The sequence below is a fragment of the Ranitomeya variabilis genome, chromosome 4 (assembly GCF_051348905.1).
Source record: "Ranitomeya variabilis isolate aRanVar5 chromosome 4, aRanVar5.hap1, whole genome shotgun sequence".
NCBI lineage: Eukaryota > Metazoa > Chordata > Amphibia > Anura > Dendrobatidae > Ranitomeya > Ranitomeya variabilis.
The window spans coordinates 436937445-436958148 of record NC_135235.1 but is presented as its reverse complement, the minus strand read 5'-3'; the positions used below and the strand labels follow the sequence as shown (position 1 = coordinate 436958148).

The 20704-nt window shown below is 43.6% G+C and overlaps 1 protein-coding gene across 1 annotated transcript in view; it reads left to right on the top strand.

Moving 5' to 3' along the window:
- Positions 1-2851: 2851 nt before the first annotated feature.
- Positions 2852-20704, top strand: part of ENPP7 (ectonucleotide pyrophosphatase/phosphodiesterase 7) — a 51626-nt gene continuing 33773 nt past the window's right edge. Inside the window, exon 1 of the mRNA XM_077251434.1 lies at positions 2852-3138. Within this exon, the coding sequence (XP_077107549.1) occupies positions 2889-3138 (250 nt within the window). The 5' untranslated portion in view covers positions 2852-2888. The remainder of the gene's footprint in view (positions 3139-20704) is intronic.

The window sequence follows — 20704 nt, the reverse complement described above, 5'->3', positions numbered from 1 at the left end:
AAAATTCCAAGTGCGGTGAAATTGCAAAAAAAGTGCAATCCCATCCGTGCTTTTTGTTTGGCTTTTTTGCTAGGTTCACTGAATGCTAAAACTGACCGGCCATTATGATTCTCCAGGTCACTACGAGTTCATAGACACCTAACATGTCTACGTTATTTTTTACCTAAGTGGTGAAAAAAAATTCCAAACTAATGCTTTAAAAAAAGCGCCATTTTCCGATAACCGTAGCATCTCCATTTTTTGTGATTTCGGGTCGGACGAGGGTTTATTTTTTGCGTGCCGAGCTGATGTTTTTAGTGATAACATTTTGGTGCAGATATGTTCTTTTGATCGCCCGTTATTGCATTTTAATGCAATGTCACGGCGACCAAACAAAAAGTAATTTGGGCATTTCTAATTTTTTTCTCGCTACGCCGTTTAGTGATCAGGTTAGTGCTTTTTTTTATTGATAGATCGGGCGATTCTGAAGGCGGCGATACCAAATATGTGTACATTTGATTTTATTTTTATTGTTTTATTTTGAATGGGGCGAAAGGGGGGTGGTTTAAACTTTTATATTTTTTTTAATTTATTTCATATTTTTGTAAACATTTTTTTTTACTTTTGCCATGCTTCAATAGCCTCTATGGGAGGCTAGAAGCTGGCATAGCCTGATCGGCTCTGCTACATAGCAGCGATCATCAGATCGCTCCTATGTAGCTTAACTACAGGCTTGCTATGAGCGCCGACCACAGGGTGGCGCTCACAGCAAGCTGGCATCAGTAACCATAGAGGTCTCAAGGACCTCTATGGTTACTATCCTGACTCATCGCTGACCCCCGATCATGTGACGGGGGTCGGGGATGAGCACATTTACGGCTGCGCGGCCGGAAGCGGTAGTTAAATGCCGCTGTCAGCGTTTGACAGCGGCATTTAACTAGTTAATAGCGGCGGGTGGATCGCGATTCCACTCGCTGCTATTGCTATTGTACAAAACAGCTGACATGTCGCGGCTTTGATGTGGGCTCACCGCCGGAGCCCACATCAAAGCAGGGGATCTGACCTTGGACGTACTATCCCGTCCAAGGTCAGAAAGGGGTTAAAAGAGACCACTACCACCATTAAAGGAAGAAAGAAATACCAGGAGGTGCCTGTACCTGTCACTAGGCTAGACTGTTCCTACCTGCCTGCGGAGGTTGGCACCCTACACCTGCGCAATGGCGCCCCCGTTCACTGTCGACTGACCCTTCTAACCCTGTCCAACCCTAAATGGGTTTAGGGGGAAGGAAGGAAAAAGATAGTAAATTTAAATTGAGTTTGGACAGTAATCCACCATTATTTATGGAGAAACTATTAGTTAATAATAGTATTACTGCCCAGGAGGAAGGGGTTAAGGTGCTTAGGTAAACAATTGTATTATAGGGGCCAGTATAGAGAGACTCAGGCGATGACCCTAGGCTATCTCCTGCCTGTCAGCGAAGGTTGGCACATTAAATGATAAAAACAAATGCTTTTGTGCCCTCCGGCAGACGGCTGTCCCTCCTTTCCCTAAATGCAATAGGTGTCTGCCACATCTCAGTATAAAGCTTGTTTCCATTGAGCTTTGCCACCAGAGCCTGGCCAAGTTTGTGCAGTAGTTACATTTCAAGAGAGGTGTTATAGGGGTATTCCCACCTCCAAGATCCTACCTCAATATGTGGTAGGTGTTATAATAATATTAGCAAATACCTCCAATTACAAAGGAAGTATAGTTCTCCTGATAACCTAAGTCACTTAATGTACCTCAAGTGCAGGGCATTGCAGTAGCTTAGGTATCCATGGTTCCGACCACTCATATAGTGACAGTTAGTTAGTTAGTTGCTAGTGGTTGTAACCATGCATACCTAAGCTACTGCAATGGCCTGCACATGAGGTAAGTGACAGTTTATCAGCCAGCAGAATTATATTACATTTCTTATTGGAGGTACTTTCTAATATTATTATTATAATTATACCTACTACTTATTGGGGTGGGATCTTGGAGATGGAAATATACCTTTAACTCCTAACATCCCAACCACCTCTCTCCAGTCCATTGATTTCTAGCTGCGCACTTCCCTCCTTTTCCATCTCAGCTCCTGACAAGCTGCTGTTATAAATCGTGCAAAATCGTTAGTTCCACCATCAGCTGCTTTCAGAGCAGTAATTCTAATCAAGGCTCTATCTTTCCTGGGCCATGTACTTGTTCAAATGCACTGTCATCTCTATTTGTAGATAGTAGATATAGTGATATCAGTATTACATTCCAGAACAAACCATTTATAGTTGAATGAGCTACAGAAGAATTATAAAGCTCAGTACTAGTTCTGCTACTGCTAAAGCTCGGCTACTGATGAGAACTGCCACTCAAAGAGAATTGCCTGCTGTGCAGAAACCAGAAAATAAAAAAACCCTGCAAAACGGTGAGCTGCTCAAGTGACAACCTGAGAATACACCTTTAATTCATAGCATCCTACTCTGTATAAAACCCTATACGGATACAATGAGTTTGTGTAAGCAAAATCATATCTGTATTACTGCAGTAATACCAAAAACAAACAAAAGTATAACGGTCAAGACCTTGAAGCGTTAATCATTTTTTATTATTCCAACCTATGAGTTTAATACAGAAAGGGATTATACAATTAGTATTTTAATTCTATCCATATAAAAGTGTAAAATCACATTTACGACTTTCTTCTGTAATGTTCTTTGTTAGTAGTAATTTGATAAGGGGAACTTGTGAACTGTAGATGCTAGTTTGTTATTGATCCCTGTACATTGTAAAGATTTTCTTAGATAAGATATCAGGACAAACTTTGTTCTCCCAACATTATAAGCGTATGAAGATTGTTGTAACTTGCCTCATTGATTAGTCTTTCTCAGCTTTCATGAAGATGCTGACTTTCTGTGCAGTGATCCTAACTTTTCTTGCACTGGGCTCATCAATCCCTTTACAACCAAGAAAGAAGGTCTCCCATAAGCTTTTGCTAATCTCTTTTGATGGATTCCGTTGGGACTATGACCAAGATGTTGATACCCCCAATATGGATATTATGAATAATGATGGAGTAAAAGCCAAATACATGACTCCGGCATTTTTAACTCTTACAAGTCCTTGCCATTTCACTCTGCTAACTGGTGAGTTAATAAAAATAAAATCTTCTACACTGGAAATAACATTACAATTACATCTTACCCCAAGTGTAAGATTTTTCTTTATTTTACTTTATCCAAATAAAATATATATTACCAGTTTTTTGCAAACAATTCTGAGAAACATAATAAGCAGGCTAAAAATATTTTAATGATATTCATGTGGAAAATTAAAAGTGATTAGTACAAATGAACATAACAATACATCTATTATGGATTTCATGTATTACAATACAGCTTTGCGACATGGTAGTAAAACTCTTGAAAAGTCAATCACAACCATTGGGTAGCCACTCATAGACAAACATAGCAAGACATCTCATGGCAGAGTCTGACAAAATCATGTTTTTTTTTTCAAAGCTGGTCAACTCATGCCACACATCTTAGGAAAGGTTGATTAAAGATGAAAAGTAAAAAAGGCACATGTGTTAATTACTTTACGTGAGTGTGGGCCACAAATGTAAGGTCAGGAATTATATAATGACAGTATATATCCACTAGTGAATGTGAGAAGGGAGAGTTAGGTGTCAGTCAGAATCTCCCAAAGCCAATGTGGAAATCTGTATATTTTCTCTGTAGTCACAATATCTCATTTTGAAATGCAAATAGTGATGCAAAATACTGACTTGTGCAAATAAGACCTTAGAATTGACTGTCCTGTCTTTAAATTGATGAGAGAAATGCTTATGTAAGTGTAAAAAAATATATTTTAAATATCAAAAACAGATATAAAAAAGTTTCCTATTATCTCCTTGAATAATTTACATTTTAAGTGTAAATTAGCACTAGTGGGAACCCATAAACACTTGTTCCTTTCGCAGCTGATATGGATGATAACATCAATAAATTTGCCCATGTAGTGATATCTGGTTCTGTATCTAGTTTGAAAGCTTTTGAAAAAAATCCTGTAATCCTGTAAGAAAGGTAAATAATTGTGGGAAGAATGTCCCATGAAAGTCTTTCTTCTTGGTAGCAAAATAATGAGGGGATTTTCATTTTTATTTCAAACTACCATTTGGCTACCAAACACTCAAAAATAAGTCCCTCGTAGAAAACATGTCTTTTTTACAATTAAATTTTGTTTTGGAGTTCAGTGGTTGGCAACTTTTAACCCCCTTTACCCCCAATTACCCCCAATGTGGTTTGCATGTTAATGACCAGGCCATTTTTTACAAATTTGACCAGTCACTTTATGTCGAGAATTTTGAAAATTTAGCAATTTTCAAATTTTGAATTTTCATGCCCTTAAATCAGAGAGATATGTCATACAAAATAGTTAATAAATAAAATTTCCCACATGTCTACTTTACATCAGCACAATTTTTGAAACAATTTTTTTTGTTAAGTTATAAGGGTTAAACATTGACCAGCGATTTCTCATTTGTACAGCAAAATTTACAAATCCATTTTTTTTAGGGATCGCCTCATATTTGAAGTGACTTTGAGGGGTCTAAATGAAAGAAAATACCCAAAAGTGACACCATTCTTAAACCTGTACCCCTCAAGGTGCTCAAAACAACATTGAAGAAGTTTATTATTCCTTCAGGTGCTTGACAGAAATTTATGGAATGTGAAAGGAAAAAATGAACATTTACCTTTTTTTTATCCGAAGTCATATTGCAAGACTCGTCAAATGGTTGATTGTGACTTGTAGGCTCGCTACTTCCAACAGGTGGCACTACAGAGTTCAAGTCCTCTTCCTCTCTGAAGAGGCAATTTGCATATACCTTTTTTCACAAAAAATTAACTTTAGACTACACTAAAATCAACTCCAAAATTTATAATGCAATTTCTCCTGAACATGCTGATACCCACATATGGAGAAAAAAAACACTATTTAGGCACAAGGCAGAGCTTGGAAGGGAAGGGGCACAGTTTGACTTTTTCAACACAAAATTGTCTGGAATTGAGATCGGATGCCATGTCACGTTTTGAGAGCCACGGATGTGCCTAAACCATGGAAGTCCCCACAAGTGACCCTATTTTGGAAACTAGACCCCCCAAGGAACTTATCTAAATGTGTGGTGAGCATTTTTAACCCCTAAGTGCTTCACAGAAGTTTATAATGTAAAGCCATGAAAATAGAAATCATATTTTTTTCCACAAAAATGATCTTTTAGTCTCCAATCTTTTATTTTTACAAGTGTAACTGGAAAAATTGAATCCCAAAAGTTGTTGTCCTGAGTACGAGGATATCCCATATGTGGGGGAAAACCACTGTTTGGGTGCATGGCAGAGGTCGGAAGGGAAGGAGCGCTGTTTGATTTTTTCAACGGAAAATTGCTGGAATTGAGATTGGACATCATGTTGCAGTTGGAGAGCCCCTGATGTGCCTAAATATTGGAAACCCCCCCCCACAAATGACCCCATTTTGGAAACTAGACCTCTCAAGAAACTTATCTAGATGAGTGGTGAGCACTTTGCTTCACAGAAGTTTATAACGTAAAGCCGTGAAAGTAAAAAATCATATTTTTTCCACAAAAATGATCTTTTCGCCCACAGATTTTATTTTCACAAAGATAACAGGAGAAATTGGACCCTGAAAGTTGTGCAATTTGTCCTGAGTATGCTGATACACCATATTTGGGGAAAACCACTGTTTAGGTGCACGGCAGAGCATGGAAGGGAAGGAGTGACGTTTTGAAATGTAGACTTAGATGGAATGGTCTGCTGGCGTTATGTTGCATTTGCAGAACCCTGGATGTGCCTAAACAGTAGAAACCCCTCACAAGTGACCCCATTTTGGAAACTAGACACCCCAAGCAATTTATCTAGATGTATGTTGAGCACCTTGAACCTTCAGGTGCTTCACAGAAAATTATAACGTTGAGTTGAGAAAATAAAAGAAAAAATTGTAAAAATCAAATTTTTTCCACCGAAATGTTATTTTACTCAAAATTTTTTTTAACAAAGTTAAGAAAATGGACCCAAAATGTGTTGGGCAAATTCTCCTGAGTACATGGGTACCCCATATGTGGGAGAAAACTACTGTTTGGGTGCACGTCGGGACTCAGAAGTGAAGGAGTGACGTTTTGGAATGCAGACTTTGATGGAAATGTCTGCGGTTATCATGTCGCATTTGCAGAGCCCCTGATGTGCCTAAACAGTAGAAACCCTCCCACAAGTGACCTCAATTTGGCAATTACACCCCTCAAGGAATTTACCTAGATGTGTGGTTATTACCTTGAACCTTCAGGTGCGTTACAGAAAATTATAACTTCGAGGTGTGAAAATAAAAAAGAATCTATTTTTTTCCACAAAAATGCTATTTTAGCCCCAAAAATGTATTTTCACAAGGTTAAATGGGGAACTGGACCTCAGAATTTGTTGTGCAAATTCTCCTGAGTACGCAGATACCCCATATATGGGAGAAAATTACTGTTTGAGAGCAAGTAGTGGTTCGGAAGGGAAGCAGTGAGGTTTTGTAATGCAGACTTTGATGGAATGGTCTGCGGGCATCATGTCGCATTTGCAGAGCCCCTGATGCGCCTAAACAGTGGAAATGCCCCACAAGTGACCCTATTTTTTAACTGACCCACTGTTTTCTGGTATGTGAATTTTATAATGTATTGGCATACGTAAGTTGTGTAGAGTCATCAGGTTGGTATATGTGAGTAATGTAGAGTCCGTCAGGTTGGTATACATGAGTTCTGCAGTGTTCGTCAGGTTGGCATACGCTAGTATTATAGAGTTCCTCAGGTTGGCATTCATGAGTTCTGTAGCGTATGTCAGGTTGGCATACATGAGTAGTGTAGAGTTCGTCAGGTTGCCATACGTGAGTTTTGTAATGCACGTCAGGTTGGCATACATAAATTGCGTCATTCAGAAATGAATTTAGTACTCCATAGATTTGCGGTACAGTCTGAAGAATTCTTTTATACTCAGACCAGGTTTGTCTGGACAGGTGTCGCATTGATAAGTGGTGTCCTTGTGTACCCCCCTCAGGGCCGGACTGGGACAGAAAAGCACCCCTGACACACAAACCCCACCAGCCCACGTACTATAACACTTTACCCACACCCGATCAGTGGATTTTGCTATATTTTGTCGTGCCCTTCAACACTCCTCTTAAAGGCATTATTTGAAGAGCCATGTGTGAATGCCGCCGCAGTGCGCCTGATCGACCTCTTCTTTAGAGTGCCGGTTCTCGGGATCATGGGGGTCGGGATAGGGGATTACTTGGCATTATCCATTTAACTGGGTTTTCCAATATATACACTGTATTTTTCAGACTGTAAGATGCACCTAGGTTTTAGAGGAGGAAATTAGGGGAAAAAAACTGAAGGAAAAAATGTAATCAATTCTGTGCTTAATATCCCCTATCCTAGTAAATATGGTCCCCTCATCCCCATCCTGATACACATGGCCCCTCATCCCTATCCTTGTATACATGGCTCCCTTATCCCTATCCTGGTATGCATGGCCCTCATCCCCATCATGGTATGCATGCCTCCTCATCAGTATCCTGGCAGGAAGGATCGCCCTCATCCCTATACTGGTATGCAGGGTCCCATCTTGTCCTAGTATGCGTGGCCCCATCGCTATCCTGGTATGCAGGGCCCCATCCCTATCCTGGTATGCAGGGCCCCATCTCATCCTAGTATGTATGGATCCTCATCCCTATGCCTTTAGGAATGGTCCACCTCATCTTTATCCTGGCAGGAATGATCGCCCTCATCCCTATCCTGGTATGCAGGGTCCCCATCTCGTCCAAGTATGCATGGCCCATCCCTAACCTGGTATGCAGGGCTCCATCCTTTACCTGTTACGGTTGGCCCCCAGCCCAGTCCTGGTATGCATGGTCCCATCCTTATCCTGATATGATTGGTCCCACCCTTTCCTTATCCTTATCCTGGTATGCATGGCCCCATCAGTAAAGATTAAAAAAACAAACCATTACACTTACCTTCCCAGGGCTCCCTCGCAGCATCTTGTTCTGACACCAGCAGCTGCTTTATGCTTATAAGCAGTACATGGCAGGGATATCATGCACTGCTTTAAAGCCAAAGGTCAGCTGCCGGAATATTCTGTGCTCTCTGCATGCTTGGACTGTTCATCGCAGAGAGCGGTGAGTATTCATTGCTCTTCAGTAGCGCGCAGTGACAGCCGGAGCCTTCCTGCTGCGGCAGGCGGACACGTGTGCCAATACTTAAGAGAAAAGAATATTCTGCATTTATCTGCACTTGTCCTGCCTGTAAAACCATGTCTATGAAAAACTTCTTGTACTTAAGGACTAAGGTTTACATGCCACAAAAGAACGAAGTGTTGTTGCTTTTTTTTTCTTCTCTTCATTGGATTGCTTCATGTGTGATTTCTTCAGCAAGCACCTTCATCATCATGTTTTCACTCTGCTATGTGCCATGGACTCAGAGCTCATCCACTCCACCAGTAAGTAGACATATTTCTTAGTGCAATTCAACTTTTTTCTCTTTTTTTCTCTTTTATTGACATCATTTACTCCCCCACCCTCAAAATTCATTATTATTTGCTGTCTCCCCAGATCATCATTTGCTCTCCCCACCGCCCACCTTCAATTCAATTGCTGTCTCTCTTCCCTCACTCTCAATTCATCATTTGCAGTCTCTCGCCCCTCTCCCCACTTCATCATGTGCAGTTCTCCTCCCCCACTTCATCATGTGCAGTCCCCTTTACCCCATGTCATCCTTTGCAGTTCCTTAACCCCCCTCCCCACATCATCATGTGCAGTCCCCTTTAACCACCCTCACATCATCATGTGCAGTCCCCCTTTAACCACCCCACACCATCATGTGCAGTCCCCCTTTATCCACCCCATATCATCATGTGCAGTCCCCCTTTAATCCCCCACATCATGTGCAGTCCCCCTTTAACCCCCCTCACAACATAATCATGTTCAGTCCCCCTTTAACCCCACACCCCACACATCATGCTGTGCAGTCCCCCTTTAACCCCCTCCCCACATCATGTTCAATCCCCCTTTAACCCCCCACATCATCATGTGCAGTCTCCCTTTAACTCCCATCTCCACATAATCATGTTCAGTCCCCCTTTAACCCCCACATCATCATGTGCAGTCCCCCTTTAACCCCCTCTCCACATCATGTGCAGTCCCCCTTTAAACCCCCTCCCCATATCATCATGTGCAGTCCCCCTATAACCCCCCTCCCCACATTATGATGTGCAGTCCCCCTTTAATCCCCCTCCCCACATCATCATGTGCAGTCCCCTTTTAACCCCCTCCCATCATCATGTGCAGTCCCCCTTTAACCCCCTCCCCACATAATCATGTTCAGTCCCCCTTTAACCCCCCACATCATGTGCAGTCCCCCTTTAACACCCCTCCCCACATCATTATGTTCAGTCCCCCTTTAACCCCCCACATCATCATGTGCAGTCTCCCTTTAACCCCCCTCTCTACATCATGTGCAGTCCCCTTTAACCCCCCCTCTCCACATCATGTGCAGTCCCCCTTTAACCCCCCTCCCCACATCATGTGCAGTCCCTTTTAACCCCCCTCCCCACATCATTATGTGCAGTCCTCTTTCCTCCTCCCCTCACCCATTTAATTCATTTTGTACAGAAAGAAAAAAGCTTTGCATACTTACCTCACTGTCGCTCCCCAGCAGTGCGGCTCTGCCTCTAGCATCCGGTCCGTTGGGTGTGCGGTGTCCTGTGCGTGCCACAGCGGGCTTTTCAAACTTCCCTTCAGGCCCTGGTGTTCGCTTTCCTGCTTGTCCGCACTGACTAGGACGTGCTCACGAGATGACGTGGGCCACCGCGGCCCTGGTCAGTGTGTGCACCGAGAGAGAACGCTCGCACCAGGCCTGTGCATAAGATTTAAAGGGCCGGTGGCCCATTTTGAAGCTCAGAGCCGCTGGCCCAACGGTCATCTGCCCGCCTGGGTAGATTATCAATCTGGGCCTGATCTCCCTTCTGTAACACACTTGGCAACTCTTTTAGCACCTTCCTTTTTTGTGTTTTGAGGGACCTCCCCAGGGAAATGTTGACCTGATACAATACAAGCACCTTCAGTTCCAGGCGTACTGGGACCTGTTCCTTCCTGACCTCCAAAGATTAGGACCTTGATCACTACCTCCTGGAACTGAAGATATGACTTACCGGTCTGGCCTTTCTCAGGGAACTGTATGGCTGTAGGACTTGAACAGAGAGATGAACTCCCCCCTATGTTCTTGTTGTACCCCAGTACACAATCCAGTTTGCAGACCTGTGTAGCGGCACCTCGTACAGTGCTGGGGGTGCTGCCATCACCATGTATGGTGGTCAAGAAAAGGACATCCCTCTTGTCCTTGTACTTGAACACCAGCATGTTGTTGCTACATTGGGCTCTGCTTTCACCTTTTCTGACCAGTTGCCCAATTAGCATCTTAGGGAGGCCTCTCTGATTTTTGCAAACAAGTACCGCAGGCTGCAGTTGCTCGCGCAGAGAGGGACCTGAACAGTGGGATGCTGGAAAAAAAGTTATCTACATAAAGGTGATAACCTTGATCCAGCAGTGGGTGCACCAAATCCCATACACTTTTCCCACTCACTCCCAGGACAGGGGGACATTCAGGGGGTTGAATCCGGGTGTCCTTTCCTTCATAAACACCTGTGTGTACCCTGAGGTATGATCACACAGTTTGTAGAGATTAATTCTGTACCTGGCCCTCTTACTAGGGAGCTTTTGCCAAAATTTGAGTCTCCTCTTGAAACAGATTAGGGACTGCAGATGTCTCACAAAATTCTCACAGAAAAATACTTTGAAAACATCTATTTTTGTGAGGACAGTGGTGTCAAATTTGATTCCTGATTGCACCACAAAGTAAGGAATCAGTGACTCGTAATCTTCGGGAGTGAGGTCCATACAGGGTCAGAAACGAGTGGTTCCGTCTAAGAGGCGGTTTGGCATCACAGGACAAAGAGGATGGGGAGGAGGAGGAAAATTAAAGAAAAGTGGGATCCTGTCCCTCACTGTCAGTGTCAAAGGCAAGGAAAATGTATGCCTCCTCCGCATACGTGCTTTTACTTATGTGATGTTTGTGTGCGTTCCAAACTTTATTCATGTGTGTGTGTAAGTGCTTAATGTAAACTTTTATCTTTTTTCTAAAAAAAAAAAAAAGCAGTAACCGGGGGTCACTAATGTGTGTAGGACGGATGCAAGGATGTGGTGCAAAAGGTGGGGTGGGGAGAAAAAAATCAGTGGAAAAAAAGGGTGTGGAAAATAACGAGCCCAAGTGCGGATCAGCGATTTGAGTCGCTAATCAATACTCGGTGGCTGCTGGATGCATGCATGGAGGTGGTGCAAAGTGAAGGGGGGAGAAAAATGGACAAGGACCAAAAAAAGTCCTTGCCAAAAACGAGTGCTGGTGCTAATCAGTAGTGTACGTCTGATCAGTAGCTCGGCGGCTGCAGGAAGTAGACATGGAGTGGTGCAAAGGGGGGAGTCAGTGGAAAAAAAGTTGTGGAAAACAGCGAGCACAAGTGTGGATCAGCAATTTCAGTCAATGCTCGGTGGCTGCTGGATGCACACACAGAGATGGTGCAAAGTGGAGGGGGGGGAAGCAGACAGGGATGAAAAAAGTTCTGGAAACCAGTGAGCACAGATATTGATTAGTGAATTGCGCAACTGATCAGCATTCAGCCGCTGCAGGACGCGCAAAAAAGGAAAAGACTGCCAAAAATCAAGCGATCAAGTACTGATCAGCGATCAAGTACTTATTAGTGCTTGGCGGCAGAGAGTGTGGGGGTGGAAAGGTGGGAAATAAGGGAGAAGAGGGGGACTGGGGTGGATAAGGAGGGAAAAGACATCAGGAACTCTTCTTACTTCTTTCTTGTTTAATTCTTTATTCAACAGGAACGACGAGGCACCAGTAGCAGGATCTGTGATAACACAGATGCTTCTGTGGGACCACAGACCACAGCACAGCACAGCGACAAACTGAGTGACCATCCTGTACAACTCCAAACTGAAAAGGAGGAAGTACAGGGTGATCACTAGCAGATCACAGCTTATCTGTGCTTTCTGATTGGCGCCATAGATGTCAGCATCGATCACATCAATCGGAGCTGGTCCTACTGATGCCGACATTGCTAGATCTCAGGCTATGTTTGGTGTTCTTACAGCACCAATCTTAGGCTGGACATCAGCGTTTCTGGCAATCTGATTGCCTGAAACACTGAGAAATGCTGCGATTGGCTGCTCAGAATTTAACAGCCAATCACAGTGATCGTAGCTGCGGGGGGTCGCCACCCCCAAGACAACTCCATGTGCCCAGCTTTAAAATGGTGGTGTGGCATTAAAGATGAAATGTATCCATATGTCCCAGGTCAGATAGACTCGGGTCACAGGGACGTATGGATATGTCTAAGCTTGAAAGGGGTTAATTGTACTTAGTACATTCAGTGATACTGCTTCTTGAAAACACAGTTTGGTTTTCAAAATGTAAATGCTAACCCCTTAGTGATGGAGCTTATTGTTATTTTTTAATTCTGGCCAGTATCACTTCATGTGGTAATAACTCTGGAAAGCTTTATCGAATCACATTGCTGTGTAATTTTTTTTTTTTCATGACACTTTGTACTTTGTTAGTGGTAAATTTAGGCAGATATGTTATGTCTGTGAAAATACTGCAATTTTGGTGAAAATATTGACGAACAAAATAGCAATTTTCGAACTTTCAATCTTTATATCCTTAAATCAGTTATGCTGTGCAGAATAATTAATAAACAACTTTTCCCATAAATCTACTTTGCATGCGCATAATTTTTCAAACGTAATTTTATTTTGTTAGGCTGTAAGATGGGTTAGAAGTTTAACAACAATTTATCATTTTTTTCAACAAATTTACAAAACCTGTTTCTTTAAGGACCTATAGTGGCTTGCGAAAGTACTCACCTCTCTTGGCAATTTTTGTGTATTGCTACCGCACAATCTGCAATTTCACAGGTTTTTTTTTATTATTTGCATCCATTCATGTAAATAACTTACCTACAACTGTGAACACTGTGTTATGCATTATGCACAGTGCGGGGCTGGGATTCCTGGACATGCGCACTGCGCTGTTCAGACGCTCCCCCGGTCCCCCGCCTTCCAGTGTTGCCGGAATACACAGGTTTCCTTGCCGGCGTTTGGAACAGCCACAAAGAACAAAGCTGGAAGGCGGGGGACCTGGGGAGCGTCTGAACAGTGCAGTGCGCACGCCCAGGAATCCCAGCCCCGCACTGTGCATAATGCATAACACAGTGCGGGGCGGGGATTCAGTAGCAGGGTGGCCGCACTGCCCGCACAGGCGCAGTCAGGCACCCAGCATCTGAGCTATGACGGCCAATGAATAGTGTTGAGCGATACCGTCCGATACTTGAAAGTATCGGTATCGGAAAGTATCGGCCGATACCGGCAAAGTATCGGATCCAATCCGATACCGATACCCGATACCAATACAAGTCAATGGGACTCAGGTATCGGACGGTATTCCTGATGGTTCCCAGGGTCTGAAGGAGAGGAAACTCTCCTTCAGGCCCTGGGAACCATATAAATGTGTAAAAGAAAGAATTAAAATAAAAAATATCGCTATACTCACCTGTCCGACGCAGCCGGGACCTCAGCGAGGGAACCGGCAGCGTTGTTTGTTTAAAATTCGCGCTATTACTTGGTTACGTGAATTCCCGGCTTGTGATTGGTCAGGTCGGCCATGTTGCCGGGACGCGGACCAATCACAGCAAGCCGTGACGAAATTACGTCACGGCTTGCTGTGATTGGTCCGCGTCCCGGCAATATGGCCGCCCTGACCAATCACAAGCCGTGACGTCACGGGAGGCTGGACACGCGCTCATTTTAAAATGGGCGCGTGTCCAGCCTCCCGTGACGTCACGGCTTGTGATTGGTTGCGCCGCGGTCAACCAATCACAAGCCGGGAGGCTGGACGCGCTCATTTTAAAATGGGCGCGTGTCCAGCCTCCCGTGACGTCACGGCTTGTGATTGGTTGCGCCGCGGTCAACCAATCACAAGCCGGGAGGCTGGACGCGCTCATTTTAAAATGGGCGCGTGTCCAGCCTCCCGTGACGTCACGGCTTGTGATTGGTCAGGGCGGCCATATTGCCGGGACGCGGACCAATCACAGCAAGCCGTGACGTAATTTCGTCACGGCTTGCTGTGATTGGTCCGCGTCCCGGCAACGTGGCCGACCTGACCAATCACAAGCCGGGAATTCACGTAACCAAGTAATAGCGCGAATTTTAAACAAACAACGCTGCCGGTTCCCTCGCTGAAGTCCCGGCTGCGTCGGAGAGGTGAGTATAGCGATATTTTTTATTTTAATTCTCTCTTTTACACATTTTAACATTAATGTTGTTGCGATACCCGATACCCGATACCACAAGAGTATCGGAATCCCGGTATCGGAATTCCGATACAGCAAGTATCGGCCGATACCCGATACTTGCAGCATCGGAATGCTCAACACTACCAATGAACACTGCGCAAGCCCCAGGCAGGCACACACAGCGCAGGCGCCGGATTTAAGAAAAACAGCGCGCAGGGGGCGGCGACCATCGCCCCAGAAGAGATGAGTGACGGCAGTTGGGCGCTTCACAGAGGAGGCATCAGACCCACCTCCAGGTACAAAGATAGGTATTTGGGGAAAATTATAAAATGCTTTATTGAGGGAATAACAGAAGCAAAAACTAAAAGAGCCACCTTGTTAGACTGCTGCATTACTGATGCACAAGGTGGCTCTTTTAGTTTATAATGGCTGGAGGGGGTGACAGTGGCCCTTTAAGCCACTCAAGTGTTGCTTTTACAGTATGATTTTGGTCATTGTCTTGTTGAAAGGTGAACCTCTGTCCTAGACTCAAATTACTGACAGACTGATACAGGTTTTGCTCAAGAATAACCCTGCAATTCGCACCATCCATCTTCCCCTTGACTTGGGCCATTTTCCCTCTCCCTGTTTCTGGAAAATTATCCCCACAGCATGATGCTGCCACCACCATGTTTTACTGTGGGGATGGTGTTCTTGGGATGATGATCTGTGTTGGTTGGGCACCAGATATAAAAGTTCAGTTTTGGTCTTATATGACCACAGCACCTTTCTCCGTACATTTGGGGAGTCTCCCACATGTCTTTTGGCAAACTCAAAAGGAGCCTTACAATTTTTGTGCATAATTAAAGACTTTTTTCTGTCCACTCTTCCATAAAGGCCACCTCCATAAAGGCCACCTCTATGGAGTGTACCGATTATTGTGGTTGTATGGACAGATACTCCATTCTTTGTGTGGGAACTGTGCAGCTCCTTCAGGGTTACCTTTTGTTTCTGTGGCTGAGAGTTTTGGTAGGTGGCCCTCTCTTGGCAGATTTGTTGTGGTACCATATTCATTCCATTTGATGATAATGGATTTGATAGTGTGGTGCTCTGGGGGATCATCAGAGATTGGGCTATTTTTTCGTAACCCAACCCTGACTTGCACTTATCAACAACATTGTTGAAATCAAAGTACTGACAGCTTCAGCACGCCCCTGTAGCAGATTGGATGGCCAAGCTGTCAGTAACTGCATCCCAGACACTCTGAGAGGTGGAACAGTGACAGATGCCCTTTATTTCCAAACATCTGGACACCAATTGCGATGGAAAACATACTAGTTTTTTTCTGAATGTCCCAAAGGTCCTTGTATTTGCAGCCTTGAGGGATTTATATAGCGGGATACTGGTGTAATAATTATCAGTGTACACGAGGTACCCTTGTTGTAAAATGGGCATCATTAGCTCACAGATAATTTTACCTGGGATGGCAATTGTCTAGTCGCAGTTTGGTGGGTTCATTTGGTGGTCCCTTCTTTCATATATTAGAAAGGTGCACATGCACCCTGTTAAGTTCTCGCACATTTCTGATCATTTGACACCGTATTTGGCTCTCTTGGATGGGGTGAATTGACGGAATGACAGATGGTCCTTGAAACTCATCAAGGACTCATAAACTACAACATTTTCTCCGGGGTATAGAAATGTAATGATGAACATTTTAGGAGGAAACTAGTGTTCTCAATTTGTTAAGGCGATCATAGTTGGGGTCATTTCTTGGGGGGGGGGGGGGCTTGGGGATTGAAGGAATTTCATTAGGGCTTCATAATGGGCTTGGGACATGACATCTGCAAATAAAGGGGTGCTTTGGACAGAGTGTTGCGCAGTAGGAGCGGAGAGTGTAATTTATTTATTTTTTTTACTAAATCCATGTTCAGGGTAATAGCTATTTTTTTTTAAATCATTTAATTTGTGGGGTGGATGGAAATGAAAGGCAGTGGTTTTATTGGAAATGTATTGTTGGGCATATAAATTTGTTTGGTGAATAAAATAAGTTATATCAACTTTTATACCAGAGGCTGCTAAAAAAGGGGGAAATTCCTGAGAAAAATAATTGTCGGAATACCACAGTGAAGGGGGAGACTGCAGATCTTGGCCCTACCTCTAACGTTTCAGCAGCGACGAGTGACTCCGCTACCAATGGACTGTGGGATCCTGTAGGGGAAGAGGAGTTGTCACTGCTTGAAAACTCTAAGGGTGAGTGTCCACGGTAAGTAAACGCTGCGTGATTGACGCTGCAGCGTCAAACACGCAGCGTCCAGATGTTCCAGCATAGTGGAGGGGATTTTGTGAAATCCCGTGTCCACTATGCGTGGAAACCCGCACGCGGCGGCCCTGCGACTCCAGACATGCTGCACGTCTTTTCAGATCGCAGCATGTCCGTGCTACCTGCGGCGACGCTGCGTCGCCGCAGGTAATATCACAGGGCCCTATGGCGAGGGGTGCGATGATCCCGGATGTGTACAGTACACATCCGGCATGATCGCGTCCCAGAAAGGGGGCGGGGCTTAGCACCGAGCAGCTTCGCCGTCGCGGCGATGCCGCCGGCCATCCTGAGCGTGGACACGCACCCTTATGCTTCAGAAGCAGATTCTGTATCAGTCCCAGAACTGCCGGAGAAAAGCAGGGTGTACTCTTGCTCCATGGTAAACATTGTGATGGCTATTATTTTATTTTATGCCTACCTAACTAAAGCAACCTAAATCTAATCTAACACTAGAATTTTTTTTTACCTTTTTTGTAACTTTTGAAAAAAAACCTAATCTTAACCCTAATTCTAACTCTAATCCTAACCCTAGTCCTAAACCTAACCCTAGTCCTAACTCTAACAGAAAAAAAGTGAAATAAATAAAAATTATAAAACAATAAATAAATAACCTGACTAGGGTGAGATGGTCAAGGGGGTAATTAGGAGATTGGGCAAGGATTTACTGGAATTGATACAGAAATTTGATTTTGTTTTCTTCACTGCCAGGAAAGCACTTGAGCATAAGGTATCTCTCTTCTAACTAAGAACAATTACAAGGGAAGAAGAGAGAGGCACAGCCCAAGTGCTATCCTGTTTTAAACATAATTGGGGATTTTGATCACTGTGATGGGATTTATCACAGTGATCAAATGTCAGGCAATTAAATTAGTTCCTGATGTTGCCGGGTGCTGGCTCACAGATCTCTACGGGGGCACAGAGCATGCCCCTGCCATTTTGCTTTGGGAACAGTTGGAGGAGGGTCGGGGAATGCTGGTTCCGGTACCAATTTACCATGGGGGGCCTGGGGACATCATTTCTCTCTCTGTGATATTAGATCATGTCAGAGGAGAGAGCAATTATTTATAAATGGGACTTCACTTAACCCCTTAGTGACAGAGCCAATTTGGTACTTAATGACGAGCCAATTTTTACAATTCAGACCACTGTCACTTTATGAGGTTATAACTCTGGAACGCTTTAACGGATCCCGCTGATTCTGAGACTGTTTTCTCATGACATATTGTACTTCATGTTTGTGGTAACATTTCTTCAATATTACTTGCGATTATTTATGAAAGAAATGGAAATATGGCGAAAATTTTTAAAATTTTGCAATTTTTGAACTTTAAATTTTCATGGAAAAATCAATGAATCCAGCAGGAATGTAGTAAAATCACTAAATTTATTTCTTCATTTTTTTAAAAAAAGGAAAGGGTTGTATCATATGGTGTACCATGACTAAGACGTTAGTCGAAATGCGTCGGAAGAACGCTGCCATGTGTGCATAATGCTGTAAGAAATTTTAACTTATTTACCAGTGGTGTACCATAGGATACAACCCTTTCCTTTTTTTAAAAAAAATGAAGAAATAAATTTAGTGATTTTACTACATTCCTGCTGGATTCATTGATTTTTCTGTGGACTGAGTGCTCAACTTTTCCGTGCAGGAACAGGTGTGGAATAGCCGATATTCAGGTGAGCTGACTATCTATTGTTTTTTTGTGGTTAAATTTTCATGCCCTTAAATCAGAGAGATATGTCACACAAAATAGTTAATAAATAACATTTCCCACATGTCCACTGTACATCAGCACAATTTTGGAAACAACATTTTTTTTGTTAGGAAGTTATAAGGGTTAAAATTTGACCAGCGATTTCTCATTTTTACAACAAAATTTACAAAACCATTTTTTTAGGGACCATCTCACATTTAAAGTCACTTTGAGGGGTGTACATGACAGAAAATACCCAAACTTGACAACATTCTAAAAACTACACCCCTCAAGGTGCTCAAAACCACATTCAAGAAGTTTATTAACCCTTTATGTGCTTCACAGGAACTGAAACAATGTGGAAGGATAAAATGAACATTTAACTTTTTTTGCAAACATTTTATTTCAGAACTAATTTTTTTTATTTTCACAAGTGTAAAAAGAGAAAATGAACCATAAAATTTGTTGTGAAATTTCTCCTGAATATGCCGATATTCCATACATGGGGGTAAACCACTGTTTGGGCGCATGGCAGGGCTTGGAAGAGAAGGAGTTCCGTTTGACTTTTTCAATGCAAAATTGGCTGGAATTGAGATCGGACGCCATGCCGCCTTTGGAGAGCCCCTGATGTGTCTAAACAGTGGAAACCCCCCACAAGTGACCTCATTTTGGAAACTAGACCCATTAAGGAACTTATCTAGATATGTGGTGAGCACTTTGAACCCCCAAGTGCTTCACAAAAGTTTATAATGCAGAGTCGTGAAAATAAAAAATATTTTTTTTTCCACAAAAATGATTTTTTTTTAGCCCCCAATTATTTATTTTTTCCAAGGGTAATAAGAGAAATTGGACCCCAAAAGTTGTTGTCCAATTTGTTCTGAGTACGCTGATACCCCATGTGTGGGGGGACCACTGTTTGGGCGCACGGCAGAGCTCAGAAGGCTGTCACATTTGGAGACCCCCTGATGTACCTAAACAGTGGAAACCCCCTAATTCTAACTCCAACCCTAACCCCAACACACCCCTAACCCTAATCCCAACCCAATCCATAATCCTAATCACAATCCTAACCATAATCCTAATCAAAACCCTAAGCACAACACACCCCTAATCCTAATCTCAACCCTAACCTCAAACCTAACCCTAATCCCAACCCTAATCCCAATACACCCCTAACCCTAATCCCAACCCTAACCATAACCCTAATCCCAAACCTAACCCTAATCCCAAACCTAACCCTAATGCCAACCCTAACCCTAATGCCAACCCTAACCCTAATGTCAACCCTAAACCTAATCCAAACCCTAATCTCAAACCCTAATCTCAACTCTAACCCTAACTTAGCCCCAACCCTAACCCTAACTTTAGCCCCAACCCTAACCTAACTTTAGCACCAACCCTAACCCTAACCCTAGCCCCAACCCTAACCCTAACTTTAGACCAACTCAGTTTAGCCCCCCCAAATTTTTATTTTATTATTTTTTCCTAACTAAGGGGGTGATAAAGAGGTCGTTATTTACTTTTTTTTAATTTGATTGGCCAAAATGAAACAAGAGGAAGAATCTTCCTCTGCCAGCTGGCAGATCACGGCAGTCGCACTGCGCATGCGCCCTCCATTTTCTTACTGGAGGAAGAAGCCAGCGGCCAGGAGGGGACGCAGGAGAACTCAGGGACATCGGTAAGTATGACAGGGTCCCTGATCCCCCTATTTCTCTGTCCTCTGATGTGCGATCACATCAGAGGACAGAGAATGACAGACACATCGCATTTCTTTTTTTCCGGTCGCCGGTAAACGGTTAATTGCAATCACAAAACAGGGGTTGGTAAAAACTGACCCCTCTCATGTTCTTTGGGGTCTCGGCTACCCCCGGCAGCCGAGACCCCAAAGATCTGCCGGGTGCCGATATTTTTTTGCCGGATAAGATGCCGGTGCCCATGGGGAACCACGAGGAGCACTGGGGGACACGGGTAAGTATCGGGGGCGATCGGGGACCCCATTTCTCTGTCCTCTGATGTGCGATCACATCAGAGGACAGAGAAATTAAATGACAAATCACGTTTTTTTGCGGCCACCGGTAAACGGTTAATTTCCCGGGGTTTGGTAAAAACCGACCCGAATCATGTTCTTTGGGGTCTCGGCTACCCCCAGCAACTGAGACCCCAGAGAAAATCCGACTCTGGGGGGCGCTATACACTTTTTCCACAGCGCTGTTAATTAACTGTGCTGTGGTTTAAGTACCCGGTGACTACCTCT